Genomic DNA, 15,951 nt, shown 5'->3' on the forward strand with positions numbered 1-15,951 from the left:
CTACTCCTTTTACTTTATTATTATTATTATATTTTATTCTCCGCGATTTCTGTCCTTCTTCTTCCACACAATTCAACCCATTCACTCCATTACACTTTTCACGCATTCCAAATATTCACGAGATGAGCGCTTTCATTTTTCTTATTCCGAAAATTCTCAGATTCTGCAAAATTCCCAAATTTCTGACAAGTTTTTCCCCATTTATTCTCAATGGCACATTCAACATTTCACATTCACGTCGTTCCAGTTTGAAATTCACACCATTCAGCACATTCACATCACATTGGGAAAGACTCTCAACATTCCCCAACTTCCCACTTCCCAAAAATTCCGCATTTTCAATTTTGAAATTCCACCAAATTCCCCAAAATTCCGTTTTTCACCTCTAGTTTCCACATCTTTCAACCGATTCAACCCATTCCAGCTTTTAACTCTTCATATTCTTCCACGCTATTCCCCAAATTCCCACTTCCCAAAAATTCCGCATTTTCAAATTTGAAATTCCACCAAATTCCACCAAATTCCCCCAAATTCCGTTTTTCACCCCTTGTTTCCACATTTTTCAACCGATTTAACCCATTCTAGCTTTCAACTCTTCATATTCTTCCTCCCTATTCCCCAAATTCCCACTTACCATAAATTCCACATTTTCAAATTGGAAATTCCACCAAATTCTACAAAATTCAGTTTTTTCCCTCTAAATTCCACATTTTTCAACCGATTCAACCCATTCCAACTTTATTCACCTTATGCTTCCCATATTCACCCCCTTGACCCCCACTTCCACTATGTGGCGGCCATCTTGGATTGACCCTTAAGTGACCCCAATGAGCCCTGATTGGACCGGAAGTGACCCCAGGGACCCCAAAAGTGACCCCAATGAACCGGAAGTGACCCCCAATGAACCGGAAGTGACCTCAGGCAAACCAGAAGTGACCCCAAATAGACTAGAAGTGACCCCCAATGAACCGGAAGTGACCCCCAATGAACCGGAAGTGACCTCAGGTAAACCGGAAGTGAGCCCAAATAGACCAGAAGTGACCTCAGGCAAACCGGAAGTGACCCAAAATGAACCGGAAGTGACCCAAATAAACCGGAAGTGTCCTAAATGGAACCAGAAGTGACCCAAATAAATCGGAAGTGACCTCCGCTAAACCGGAAGTGGCCGACATTGAACCGGAAGTGACCCAAATAAACCGGAAGTGACCTCCGCTAAACCGGAAGTGACCCAAATAAACCAGAAGTGGCCTAAATTGAACCGAAAGTGACCCAAATTGAACCAAAATATTTATATTTATTCGAAATTCCACCAAATTCTCCGTAATTCCGTTTTTCACCTCTATTTTCCATTTATTTCAACTGATTCAACCCATTCCAACTTTCAACTCTTCATCTTTCTCTTTCCTATTCCCCAAATTCCCATTTCGCATAAATTCCACATTTTCAAATTTGAAATTCCACCAAATTCTCCAAAATTCCGTTTTTCATCTCTAATTTCCACATTTTTCCACCGATTCAACCCATTCCGACTTACAACTCTTCATCTTTTTCTTCCCTATTCTGCAAATTCCCATTTCCCATAGATTTCACATTTTCAAATTTGAAATTCCACCAAATTCTCAAAACTTCCGTTTTTCACCTCTAAATTCTACGTTTCTCGAGAAATTCAACTCATTCCAAAATCATTCCGCAGTATTCCCCCCAAAAAATTATTCAACTATTTCGCCTACACACGCAATTTCTCCAGAAATGGCAAATTCTAGTTTTTCTTCATGTGCTAAAAACAAGGTAAAAACACTCAGAAACCTGGCAAAGAAACCTTGGGCCTTTACACACTTGGGAAAAAAAATCTACCTATGTTTCACGACCCAAAGTTGGCAAGTGCTAAAACTGGAATGACCCACATTAAAATACTCTTGCGTTGTAGGCCAAACTGTTAATAAAAAAAAAACAAAATTATTGTAAACTACTGACACTAGTTCGAACATTAACAGTTTGCTTGAAATATAGTGGACTGATTCTTTTCACGGGGAATGAAGCGCAAACCAGAATGAATAAAAAACCCCAAAAACAATTACCTCGAGTTTACACCCCATACTCAATGGTGCCACGCAGCGACGCTGTTCTCAGCACTTCCGCCAGTACAGTACTGTTGTTTTTCTTGAGCGAGCTCTGTGGGAGTGAGAAATGGGTCTGTGTTTTCGGTCTGTTGAAACCTATGGTTTGATGACGGCAGGCTATTGTTGACAGTCAGCCAGGTGCTTCGTGCTGTCGGAGCAACCCCTAACGAAGAATGATCAGAGAATCCGGAGTTGTGTTGCTGCACGGATAGCGCCGAATTTCAACACAAAAAGACGGTATTTTTTTTTCCTTTACGTGTGTCGCCAAATATTATTTTACTACTCTCGATAAGATGAAAGGATGCTGTGCCATCACTGCGGTTCACAGCATTGGATGCTGCGTGTTTGTTTACCATCAGCAGCCTTGTGTTCGCTCGTACTGCATGCTACGACGCCCGGATCAGCATCGAGAAGCATGAATGGCAGATTGGATGTTGACGTATATTCTAACTAAAACGGTGACGTTGCTACTGGGCCTGCTGCTGATGCAGCTATAATGTAGTCAACTGTTGGGTGGTCGACTACGTCAAGATGGAAGAGTTTACAATATTCTAAGTTTCTGATCTTTGTTTCATAGACAAAATATCCAATACAATGACCAGGCAATCTAATTAACATATTTTACATCCATACACAATCGTATAACAAAAATAAGTTGAATAGTTCCTGGTCCTTTTGTTTTGAACGATGGGAAAAAACGTATTTCTGATTTATTCACAGTTTCGATCTACGTGTACATTTGTATGTGACCACTGACCAACTAATAAGCTTAATCGGTAACTTCAATAAGAAAGGGAATATCTATCAATATCTATCATGTATTCACTGCAATATAAAAAAAAAAACTATTTTAACAATACTGAGTGCTGGCAAAAGAGATAAATTAAATAAGATAAAGAAATTGAGATAGATAAAAGTTCCTCCCATCTCCACCTGCATGGAGACTTCCACTTCGTTTTTTTTGTGTCATTCTTCGATGATGAGATCAGGACTGAGCTTTGGAGTGTTCACCAGTGTGACCAGGTCCCCAGAATGTGAGTAGAACCTGTCCTAGTCTTGACAGATAAGCTTCTCTCACACCCACCCCATCAACCTCTTCCCATTACAAACTTTTGCATCGTCATTAAAGTAAACTGACAGGCAGGTTTGGGATGGTTAATTTGAAAAATGTATTCTGATACAGCTACAAGTTACCTGTTAAAAAATGCAGTTAGTAATGTAATCAAAGTACCAAAATAAAGTTATGTGACTTCATTCGTTTTAATTACTTTGAATTACTCCAATATCAAATACTGTATGGTAAAAAAAAAAAACACAACGGCAACAATAACATATGTGTATGTTTGTCTTGTCTTTTCTGTCTTATGGATGGACGGACAAATAGACAGATAGACAGACAGACAGACAGACAGACAGACATAGCTATAAACCTCTGTGAGTAATTGTAAAATGATTTTCTTTAATTTTCACTAACAAAGGCAATCATGGGAAGCTTGTGATGTGTTGGAAGAAATTTGATCATGATGAAGATGAATATTTATGGCATTGGGCAGAATCCTTGCATCTGCCAAACTATTACATTTTTTAATTATGGACGTTAAAAAAGCATATTTGTTGCAACATTAAAGACATGACAAGATTTCAAATGGGATGTCAACTGGCATAGGTTCCAGCACCCCCCCCCAACACTGAACAAATGAGACCTTCACACAATAAATGACCCATGTGAGGTCTGGCCAGTAGTATAGATTTGTGAAATGTGAAGTCAACCATATTTGCTTTTACCTTGAGATGTTGCAATGATGTAATTGCTTCAAGAGACAGTCGTGATTAGTCTCAAAAGATTTTGTATGTTTTTTAAAAACTGAAATTGTTGGATTTTTAATTTTGATTATCTCGGCATGTACACCACACTTATTACAACTTCATTTTACATTTTGTTTTAGATGACTTGTCGAAAAGGGAAGCGGGTTGAAGCATTTCTGCTTATCTAGTCCCAGACTACAACCAATCTAAACCAATCTAAATTACTACAGTACTAATTATAATACTACTATAATCATGTAAAGAGAAAAACAAAATGAAACATAGATTTGATCAGTATAACATGATTTGAATATAGCAGTAACAAATAAACTAAATTTTGAATAAAACATTGACAACAAAGAAAAACTGAAATTTGACCAGTATAGCATATGATTTGCATACAACAATACCTATATAAACTGGAAGTTGAAATGTTTTGAATACAGTTGAAATTGAAATTTGCATAATAATTTATATCAATTTGTTTTGTATACAGCAATGCCAAACTGATTTAATTGTAACATGTTCCAACAGTTTGATTTGAATACAACAGTGACAGTTTGATCAATTCCAAGAGGGCTGGAGAGAGTCATTAAAACACCTTCCAGAAATGGACAAATTCACGGACAAAAAAACCCACAGGAAGATGATTAATGGAATTCATACACAATTAAATGACTACGCAATGCAAGAGAAACAGAAAATAGAAGGAACATCTCATGATGAAACACTATTTAAAATTTTAAAAAGTGCTTTATCTACATTGTAGTGTCCAAAGCGCTTTATAAAATTGAGCCTGTGCATACTTTGTCCCCACGTTACAACATAATATAAACATATAATGTAAGAATTATTAAAGATTACAAATCAAACAACGGATGTACAGTATAGAAAATGCTCCATATTGCTGAATTTGCCTTTACTATGTTAACAAATACTGTATGTTAAAATGCATCTCACTGTTTTAAGAGTTTCTTTTATTGGTGACTGAGACTCAGTTACTAAAGCAGGTCATTAGTGACCGAAGGGTTGCCAATTCAAAGTCAAGTCAAAGTCCGCTTTATTGTCAATTTCTTCACGTTAAGGCACACAAAGAGATCGAAATTACGTTTCCCACCGTCCCACGGTGACTAGACACAACACTCACAATCAAATAGCACAAAGAGTAAAAACGAACAGACGAGAGCAACGAATAAGTAATAAGCAAATAACCCAAATAAATAAACAATAAATAAATAAATAAATAGACAAATAAGAGCAGCAAAATGGAGCTAGCGTGCTAATAGCAGACAACCAGATCATAGCGCAAAAGAACAGGACGTCATGAAGCAGAGGGTGGAGGGGGGAGGGAATTCAGGATCCGGACAGCTTGGAGTACGAAGCTGTTTCTGAGTTTGGTGGTGCGGGAGCGCAGGCATGTGTACCTCTTCCTAGAGGGCAGAAGTACAAACAAAGAGTGAGCGGGGTGACTCACATCACACACAATCGCGGCCGCTTTGCGGTTGAGACGGGAGGCGTAAACTTCCTTCAGGGAGGGGAGAGGAGCCTCGATGATTTTACTTGCAGTGTTCACTATGCGCTGCAGGGCCTTCATGTTGTACTCAGAGAAGTCCCCAATTTTTGTAAACTATGGGCCTGTCAGAGACTGACAGGGAACAGAACGGAAACAGAAATGTAATGGAGCCCATTCTACCTTCTCATACAAGCAAAATATCAAAAACAAGAAAACTCCACCCATTCGCACAGTAAGACTGCCCTTAGTGGATAATGTGGAGTGGTTATGAAAATCGGGCTAACGAGTTTCCCCTTTTAAAATAAAAACTAAAATATTTTAACTAATTTATCTAATACAATTATGGACAACAAAAAACAACTACTATACATGTGTACATTATATTCTTTCCTGAAATTAGAGTAAGTCTTTGTTGTCACTATAGTGAAATATTGATGACGAGATGCAAAGAACCAGTGAACTACTATACCACTATGTATGTGGAAATGCTAAGTTATTCTTATTCTTATTGTTATTCCTATTGTCCCCTCCGTGAGTCGTCACCTTATTGTGGTGGAGGGGTTTGCGTGCCCCTGATCCTAGGAGGCATGTTGTCTGGGGTTTCGTGCCCCTGGTAGGGTCACCCATGGCAAAAGGGTCCTGAGTGAGGGGCCAGACAAAGCACGGCTCAGAAGACCCCTCATGATGAAAAAGACAAATGGACCTAGTTTTCCCTCGCCCGGACGCGGGTCACCGGGGCCCCTCTCTGGAGCCAGCCCTGGAGGTGGGGCTCGAAGGCGAGCGCCTGGTGGCCGTGCCTTCGCCCATGGGGCCCGGCCGGGCATAGCCCGAATAGAAAACGTGGGTCCCCCTTCCCATGGGCTGGATGAGGTGCTGGAGAGCGCGCCTTCTGGGGACTCCATCGTTCTACTGGGTGACTTCAATGCTCACGTGGGCAATGACAGCGAGACCTGGAAGGGCGTGATTGGGAGGAATGGCCCCACCGATCTGAACCCGAGCGGTGCTCTATTGTTGGAGTTCTGTGCTCGACACGGATTTTCTATAATGAACACCATGTTCAAGCATAAGGATGTCCATGTGTGCACTTGGCACCAGGACACCCTAGGCTGCGGTTCGATGATCAACTTTGTAGTTTGTCATTGGATTTGCGGCCGCATGTTTTGGACCGAGAGGGGCGGAGCTGTCAACTGATCACCACCTGGTGGTAGGTTGGCTCCGATGGTGGGGGAAGATGCCGGTCCGACCTGGCAGACCCAAACGCTCTGTGAGGGTCTGCTGGGAGCGTCTGGCAGAATCCCCTGTCAGGGAGAGCTTCAACTCACACCTCCGGCAGAGCTTTTTCCACGTCCCGGGGGAGGTGGGGGACATTGAGTCTGAGTGTACCATGTTCCGCGCCTCCATTGTTGAGGCAGCCGACCGGAGCTGTAGCCGAAAGGTTGTTGGGGCCTGTCGTGGCGGCAATCCCCGAACCCGTGGTGGACACTGGCAGTAAGGAATGCCGTCAAGCTGAAGAAGGAGTCCTATCGGGACGTTTTGGCCTGCGGGACTCCGGAGGCAGCTGACAGGTACCGTATGGCCAAGCGGAACGCGGCTTCGGCGGTTGCTGAGGCAAAAACCCGGGCGTGGGAGGAGTTTGGTGAGGCCATGGAGAATGACTGACGGAAGGCTTCGAGGAGATTCTGGTCCACCATCCGGCGTCTCAGGAGGGGGAAGCAGTGCACGGTCAACATTGTTTACAGTGGAGATGGTGTGCTGCTGACCTCGACTCGGGATGTCGTGAATCGGTGGGGAGAATACTTCAAAGACCTCCTCAATTCCACTGACACGCCTTCCATTGTGGAAGCAGGGCCTGGAGACTCTGAGGCGGACTCTCCAATCTCTGGGGTCGAAGTCACTGAGGTAGTTAAAAAACTCCTCGGTGGCAGGGCCCCGGGGGTGGATGAGATCTGCCCGAAGTTCTTAAAGGCTCTGGATGTTGCTGGGCTGTCATGGCTGACACGCCTGTACAACATTGCGTGGACATCTGGGACGGTACCTCTGGATTGGCAGACTAGGGTGGTGGTTCCCCTCTTTAAGAAGGGGGACCGGAGGGTGTGTTCCAATTACAGGAATTGGAGGAATCACACTCCTCAGTCTCCCTGGTAAGATCTATTCAGGGGTGCTGGAGAAGAGGGTCCGTCGGGAGGTCGAACCTCGGAATCAGGAGGAGCAGTGTGGCTTTCGTCCTGGCCGTGGAATAGTGGACCAGCTCTACACCCTCGGCAGGAGCCTCGAGGGTGCATGGGAGTTCACCCAGCCAGTCCACATGTGTTTTGTGTACTTGGAGAAGGCGTTCGACCGCGTCCCTCTGGAAATTCTGTGGAGGGTGCTTCGGGAGCACGTGGTGCCGAGCCAACTGATGCCAGAGTTTGGTCCGCATTTCCGGCAGTAAATCGGATTCGTTCCCGGTGAGGGTTGGACTCCGCCAAGGCTGCCCTTTGTCACCGATTCTGTTCATAATTTTTACGGCCAGAATTTCTAGGCGCAGCTGAGGCGTTGAGGGGTTTCGGTTTGGGGACCTCAGCATCGCGTCTCTGCTATGAAAATGCAGTAATAAAGTAATAAATACAGTAAATACATGACTTCTATGAAAAACTATGAATATAAAACATGAAAAATGAAAAGTCGTAAATCGGCACAGTCATGACCCAAGGACAGACCCTCTGTAACTTTTTCACAACCCAACAATAATCATTCAGTGACCCAATTGTGGGCTCTGTAATCTGATTATTTCCCCCATCCCAAAACTGAACTCTGTAATTCCACTTGACATAAATACTTAATACAAATGTTTTGGTTTTGTGCCCTGTGGTGTTGCGTGCCAAGTTTGCCATTGATGCCATTAGAGGAGATCTGCCCACAGAATGCAGATCAAGTAGGATTAGTAGTACCCTAGTTCTAATGTATTGGGATTATTTTGTAGTGTCTCTTTGGTTGGGGCTGGGATTTGTTTTTTCCAAAAGGAGCCACACTGTCACATTACGCGATAAATGGTTGCTTCTTTAATCCACAGCCTGTTTTCTTGTCTGTTCCATTCCCTTCTCTATGCCAAGTTAAGATAATTGGAGTCTTTTTATTGTTTTGACTAAAACAACTGCCGAAGATCTTATATATTTTAAAGAACACAGTAAGAGTTTAAAGAAAGCAATAATAAAAAATTGTGGGGTGAAACATTTTGGTATACTATACACGTCCCTTAAAATACAGTATAAATTACAAGACAACCAACGTACTCCCTGAACCGTCACATTGTTGTGGTGGAGGGATCTTTGTGTCAATTATCCTAGGAGCTAAGATGTCTGGGGCATTGTGTCACTGCTAGGGTCTCTTATGCCAAATAAGGTAAAGGACCAAACAAAGCCAAGCTCAAATACACGACTTGATCCCGGATGGGTGGAAGAGAATGGACGGATGCTACAGATGCTGCAAACACAGTTGCCTTCGAGGGGTGTTCGAAAGGTTATAAGACTGGTGTCACAAAAGAAATCTTTCAAAGCCAAACTACAATTACTGGGCCTCAGTACCTCCCTTTGCAACTGGCTACTGGACTTCCTCTGTCAGAGGCCTCAAGTAGTGCGTGTGGGCGACAGTGTCTCCGGCAGCATCACGCTGAGCACGGGGGCCCCTCAAGGCTGCGTGCTCATCCCGCTGCTCTTCACCCTGCTGACGCATGACTGCACTGCGATCTACAGCAGCAACCGCGTGCTGAAATATGCCGACGACACGACTGTGGTGGGTCTGATCACCGGTGGCGACGAGACTCACTACAGATCGGAGGTCGACCTTTTGGCCGCTTGGTGCAGGGACAACAACCTTCTGCTGAACGTCAACAAGACCAAGGAGATTATCATTGACTTCCGGAAGGGTCACGCCCACCACCTGCCGCTGACCGTCGACGGAGCTGTGGTGGAGAGAGTGAGTAGCACCAGATTCCTGGGGGTGCACATCAGTGAGGACCTCTCCTGGACCACCAACACTGCGTTGCTGGCGAAGAAGGCCCAGCGCCGCCTGTACTTTCTGCGGAAACTCAGGCGGGCAAGTGCTCCTCCCGCCGTCATGACCACATTCTACCGTGGCACCATTGAGAGCGTCCTCTCCAGCTGCATCGCTGTGTGGGGTGGTGGCTGCTCTGAGTACAACATGAAGGCCCTGCAGCGCATAGTGACCACTGCGAGTAAAATCATCGGGGCTCCACTCCCCTCCCTGAAGGAAGCTTACGCCTCCCGTCTCACCCGCAAAGCGGCTGCGATTGTGTGTGATGAGAGTCACCCCGCTCACTCTTTGTTTGTACTTCTGCCCTCTAGGAAGAGATACAGATGCCTGCGCTCCCGCACCACCAGACTCAGGGACGGCTTCGTGCTCCAAGCTGTCCGGATCCTGAATTCCCTCCACCCTCTGCTACATGACGTCCTGTTCTTTTGCGCTATGATCTGGCTGTCTGCTATTAGCACGCTTGCTCCATTTTGCTGCTCTTATTTGTCTATTTATTTATTTATTGTTTATTATTTGGGTTATTTGCTTATTACTTATTTGTTGCTCTTGTCTGTTCGTTTTTACTCTTTGTGCTGTTTGATGTGAGTGTTGTGTACTGTCTAGTCACCGTGGGACGGTGGGAAACGTAATTTCGATCTCTTTGTGTGCCTGGCATGTGAAGAAATTGACAATAAAGCGGACTTTGACTTTTTGACTTTGATTTTGACCAATCAATGTGTGCTAGACAATAAAACAGCATATCTTCAAAGAGATCCTGTGACGTTTGCTTAGTTCAAAGTGTGAGAAAAGCCGAGAGTTGGGACAAGGCAGCTGCCCTCTCTGCATCAGTTGCAGCCTGGTGATCCTGAAAGGGGGATCGTCCCATCTGTGGTCCCTTCTCAATTTTTTCAGTTCAAGTTTATTTGTATAGCCCTAAATCACAAGCAGTCTCAAAGGGCTTCACATAGACAATCAATTGACAATTATTCTCAAAGCATCCCCTGATCTTGGGCTCCCAAAAGGGCAAGGAAAAACTCAAAAACCCCTACCAGGGGAAAAATGAGAAACCTTGAGAAGGGACCACAGATGGAAGGATCCCCCTTTCAGGATCACCAGGCTGCAATGGATGCAAAGAGGGCACATAAAATACATCATATGGAAATCAAAAAGTGGATGTCCAGGCCAAAGCGAAGAGCTGTCGGAGGTGCCTTCGATTGTCCTGGCAGTGTCCTCTAGGAGGGTATTCCGCTGCAGATCCCTCATGCTGAATTGGTCCACGAGAATCTAGATAGCCGTCGTCAGCTTGGGTGTCACCTAACCACCTCCCCAGCCGGGGAGGGGTGGGGGGAGTGGGGTCGGGGAGAGGGAGCAAAAACAAACTCCAGCCGAATCGGCTACTACAGGTTAATTAAAGGCCACATCATAAAAATACGTCTTTAAACGTGTCTTAAATATTTCAAGGTTTCTCATTTTTCCCCTAGTAGAGGTTTTTTGAGTTTTTCCGTGCCCTTTTTGGGAGCTTAAGGATGCTTTGAGAACAATTGTCAATTTTTTGTGTATGTGAAGCCCTTTGAGACTGCTTGTGCTTTAGGGCTATATATGTAAATAAACTTGACTTGACTTGTGTATGCTTCACCATGACAAAGAACCTGCTCACATTTCCCTGAGCATTCAACAGCTCCTGACCGAGAATATCTGTATAACAGAATAATACTGTTAATCATCATAAACAGTACCAGAAACTCAGCATTATTACAGAAGAATGGCTGCTAAATAGAATATTTTCTATTAACACATGGAGCCCAATACTGCAAACTTTTCTTTAGCCTGTTGCACTCGTGTTCTTTTTTTTTTTTACCTGCTTTTTCCTTCTATTCCACAGATTGACATGAAGAAAGACATTGAGACATTCATAGCTGAGGAAAGAGCTGACATCATTTTAAAATATGCCACGGTGAGTCTGTGGCTTAAAGTACAACATAATTTTTTTACTTAGCTCACAAGAAACTTAACCCGACATTTTCTACAGTTGTAACATTCAGACATGAAAGGTATCTGGACTATAAGACGCTACTTTTTCCACAAGCTTTGAACCCTGCAGCTTGTAGTCCAGTGAGACGTTGTGACAGATCAGACGGAGCAGCCAAGTCCAGAATGACAAAGACTAATGAGGATTCGGGAAAGGGAATTGGAGTGCTGGAGCTCAGGTTGGAACCTGATCGGTGATCGGCTCACGGCGTGGGAGTTGACTTTAGCCAACGGCTTTGTGGTGGAACGCTCTCTATGGTGCGCTGGGAAGCAAGTGGGCAGGAGCTGACCTAGTGGAGAGAGCAGCAAAGCGAGCGTGTAGCAAAGTGGGACGCTTGCGGTGATCAGGGACAGGCAAGGAGTCAAGAAGGGCGGCGAGCAGAACGTGATCAATAACGGGCAGATGGTCGGGATGGGTGGCAAGCAAGACGTGGTCAATAACAAGCAGTCTTGTTCATTATTTTTGTAAACTAATATTTTGGTCTGCCATACCTTCAGTGAACAGTTTAAGATTTAAATTGATTTAAACTTTAAATCATCCATCCATCTGTCCATCCGCCCATCCATCCATCCGCCCATCCATCCATCCATCCATCCATCCATCCATCCATCCATCCATCCATCCATCCATCCATCCATCCATCCATCCATCCATCCATCCATCCATCCATCCATTTTTTCTTTATTTGGTTGCTCATTCAATTCACATCAATGTTTGAATATAGTAATTATATATTTGTAATACGGAGATTAACAACTAACCATAATATTGAGATGTTCATTTTAATCTAAAAAATGTACCCTAGAAAGATATCTACCAATAGAGAGGAAAAGTAAAAATATTTGTATATGTTGTTCATTTTTAAATGATTATTTATTAATCAAAACATGCACTGTCTTAGGGAGGGAGCACCTCCGGTCAAACTATAAAAAATCTGCGATTTATAGTCCGGAAAACACGGTATTTTGCTTTGTGGGATGAAAACAGAACAAACTAGTGTGGCCGTGCGCAGGTCGATGCATTTGTGTTGCCAAAGGCATTTACAGTGGCTGTGCATGTGATGGGGGGAATGAGGACCAATTCTATTAGTTAAAATGACAAACAGTATGAAACAGCTCTAAATTGTCAACAAGATAAAGCAACCTTATTGAAATGTTTTCAGATGATACTGGTTGAGTGGAAATGTTTGAAGAAATGCTAAACAGTGGTTCTTCTGTGAGCCATAAACTCGTTCTTTTCATCATTCACCCAGAACGACACCAGTGTCTTGTAGATTTTTGAGGATAGATTGACAGGTAGACCAACACATGGATAAATGAATACTTTTTGTACATTAATAAAGGTTTTTGTTAAAGCAGAATTGCTTATCGAGTTATTTGGTAGCTTTATAGAGGCTAATGTGGAGATGGAAGATAGACAGTGAGGTTAAATTTAGCTCAATGTCTGAGAGGTGGGGTGTGCAGTGGACGGGTGAGCTCTGTTTAGCCTCTAGACACACTTTGCACTGATTGACATTCCCATACTCCAGGCTAAATTCTCAGTGGGAGAGACTCATGCATTCTAATGAAGGTTTGTATTACGATCATAGCTGGAACAAAATAAAGCTCAGCATGATTGTTTTGAATAAACTGCTTACCCTGTTTTGCATGTCTCCCTGCTCATGAGATACCTTTAACACAATTAAAATACTCTTGGCAAAACTGAAAAGGAATTATTATATTTCAGCCAGTTTCGGTATTGAATGCGCAAACACTGTAAGACTATTATTGTAAGGCAAGCCCCATTCTCTTTTTCAATGCATATTTCTGATTCATAGAATGTGTTTGCCATTGTTTTATAGAATTAGGCATGCCCAGAAATGCACAATCAAGACTTTGAACAATATTCTGTATGTCATTTTTAAAAATTATTATCAGAGGTGCACCTAAACATTTTAGCAGGGTTCTCAAATAAGCACCAGAGATTGTTGTTTGGTGCTCATATTTCCCCCGACCCACTGACCTTTATGGATGAACTTAGAGACTTACATCACACCGGGCAAGGTTTATGTGTGGATATTCAATTTTTATATAATTGAATATACATATGTTTCACATGTTAGCTACACTATGGCATCTTATTGAGACAATTTACTGTTTGATTGAAAGGAGACATTAAATTCATATTTGGCACACTTGAGTTGCCTGGCCCGTTCGAGAACTTAATTGACCACCTCTGACTTGGAGTATGGGACCCTGTGATCAGATAGCTTGGCAATGTTCTCTTGGGCTGCCGTCTTTTTTTGCACCATGAACATATTTTGACAGACGGTTGAAGTCGTCCTCCAGTGACGTGTTTGGCCACTGTCTTGCATGGAATGGAGCCTCGTCAAGCCAGCTTTGACAACAGTTGTGCATAGGCTACTATGGAAGGCACCGCGAGGGTCACATGGATATCAATGACTTACCTTGCATTTATTTTGAAGTTTGTTGCTTGAAGTGCAAACATTTTGAAGTTGTCCCTTGGAATGAATAGTTGAGGTGGCTGACTTATCTTTGAATTGATGCTGGCCTGATATAGTAGTAAAGCGTAAAAAGTAATAAAGTAAAAAGTAAAAAGCGCAGTGACGAATTTATCATCACCGTCATCGTCTCTTAACATCAAGTTTGATTTTCACAATCGAAACAGTTTTGAGAACATATCAGCGTACCACCTGCTCATGTCGGTGCAGGAGAGTCTGGAGAGGAAATTTGGCAAACAGGGTGCACCCATCCCCATTGTGCCCACCGCTGACTTCCAGGCCAGAGTCTGGTGCCTCCGAGAAGGAGAGGGCGCCCAGACCATCGAGCATATCCTCCGAGCGCGCCCCTTATCATACAGCCTGAACAACGCTGACCTGCTGAATGTGAATCAGAACACCCTAGAATGGTTGGCTGTTTGGCGTGACAAGCTATGATGATGATGACAATCGAAGGTTTACTGATTGTAAACCAATGTAATTTTTATCTTCTCAAAATGAAAACGGATTCATGATGCAACACTGCCAGACGGAATGGGAATTATTATTAAGGAGCTTGTAGCCTTGAGTTTATTCATTGACATTGGCCCATAATTCTCACCTTCTCAATTGTACTGTTTGGTTTGGGTTGGGTTGGTGTTCTCCAACACTCCCCAGCCATCAAATAATTGGCTAGATTTGACTACCAACACCCAGTTCAACACACCCACTGAATTATTTTTCATCCTGAGATAACCTTTACCTATTGGTGCTGAATGTGTCTCCAGGGCAGACAGGGTGGGGTCAAGATTGACCCCTGGGAAGATGCTGACTACAGCGTCTATAAAGTCATTGATCGCCTCGGGTTCATGCGGTAAGTCGATTCTTGATCTTTTTGATGAGTTTATATATGTATTGTGGAATTAATATTTTCTTCCTATTAATTATTTTATTTATTTATTCATTTTCCAGTGAAGATGAGCTGCCTGCACCAACTGCTAGTGAAGAAAAGGTACGCTATGCACCTTTTAATAGCCTGATCAAAATACAAAATCAATGCACAGAAACGTTTAATGTTAACAGAGCAAGGTGAAGTTGAAGTGTTCCTGGATCCCATTCACTAAAGCCACGTATTACCTGCACCAATAATTACACGTGATTCCAGCAGGCCAAAGTTTTTCCAATTGACAGGTGCGCCAGATTCACCAGTTTTTACACTCGAGCGCATCTACACCTTCAAAAAATATAAAGTCCATAGTGTCAGAAAGGAACGTAGTAACTGAGGCTGTGTGTAAGGGATGTGTGAAGTTTAACATACATTCCTAACACTCAATTGTATATTTCATTGTTTGCTTTTCCACAGTTGAAGCAACTAGCGGTAGTGAGAGCAGAGAAGTGGTTGAAGATGGTGAAGAAGTGGGATAAATACAAAAACAGTGACAGAGTAAGTAGCAGCCAACATATCTAAAGAAAGAATGATGTAAAAGTAGTCTGTCTATCCCGAATGACAATAAATGGGCTGACATTATTGAGTACTACAAAAGAGCCAGCAGTCAAATGCAAATTTTCATAGTAATGTTTTTGATGTTTTGTGCTATTTGCAATAAGCTGTTTCTAAACTCTGATAACCCCAGATGTCTTAATGCATCTGAAAATTGCTTAAATTTTATTGCATCAAAATACTGACACTTTTATTATTATTATTATTATTATTATTATATTTTATTATTATAAATATTACTATTATTATTATTATTATACCATGCCTGACTAAAATTTCTGGTTTTGTATTTGCCACATTTGTACCTCCCTCTGCTCAACTTCATGTTGTCAGATGGTGAAAAGGGTGTACAAAGGCATCCCTGTGCAGCTTAGAGGTCGTGTCTGGTGTCTGCTGTTGGATGTGGAGGACGTCAAGAAGCTCAACGAGAGTAAACATGAGGTAAAGACAAGAATACTTATTCACGATGCCAGCATTGTGTTCCAGGACTTGTCG

At 42.8% G+C, this 15,951-nt stretch overlaps 1 protein-coding gene across 2 annotated transcripts in view; it reads left to right on the forward strand.

The window, feature by feature from the left end:
* The first annotated feature begins 1,871 nt into the window (after nucleotides 1–1,871).
* LOC147058852 (USP6 N-terminal-like protein) overlaps nucleotides 1,872–15,951 on the forward strand; it is a 43,455-nt gene continuing 29,375 nt past the window's right edge. For both annotated transcript variants that reach the window (XM_085907169.1, XM_085907167.1), the window contains exons 1-6: nucleotides 1,872–2,357; nucleotides 11,333–11,404; nucleotides 14,744–14,829; nucleotides 14,928–14,967; nucleotides 15,319–15,399; nucleotides 15,790–15,897. In XM_085907169.1, coding sequence (XP_085763295.1) covers nucleotides 11,339–11,404; nucleotides 14,744–14,829; nucleotides 14,928–14,967; nucleotides 15,319–15,399; nucleotides 15,790–15,897 — 381 coding nt within the window. In that variant the 5' untranslated portion in view covers nucleotides 1,872–2,357; nucleotides 11,333–11,338. The remainder of the gene's footprint in view (nucleotides 2,358–11,332; nucleotides 11,405–14,743; nucleotides 14,830–14,927; nucleotides 14,968–15,318; nucleotides 15,400–15,789; nucleotides 15,898–15,951) is intronic.

Source organism: Syngnathus leptorhynchus, chromosome 3, assembly GCF_054491065.1.
Source record: "Syngnathus leptorhynchus isolate UIUO chromosome 3, UIUO_Slep, whole genome shotgun sequence".
NCBI classification, from domain to species: Eukaryota; Metazoa; Chordata; class Actinopteri; order Syngnathiformes; family Syngnathidae; genus Syngnathus; species Syngnathus leptorhynchus.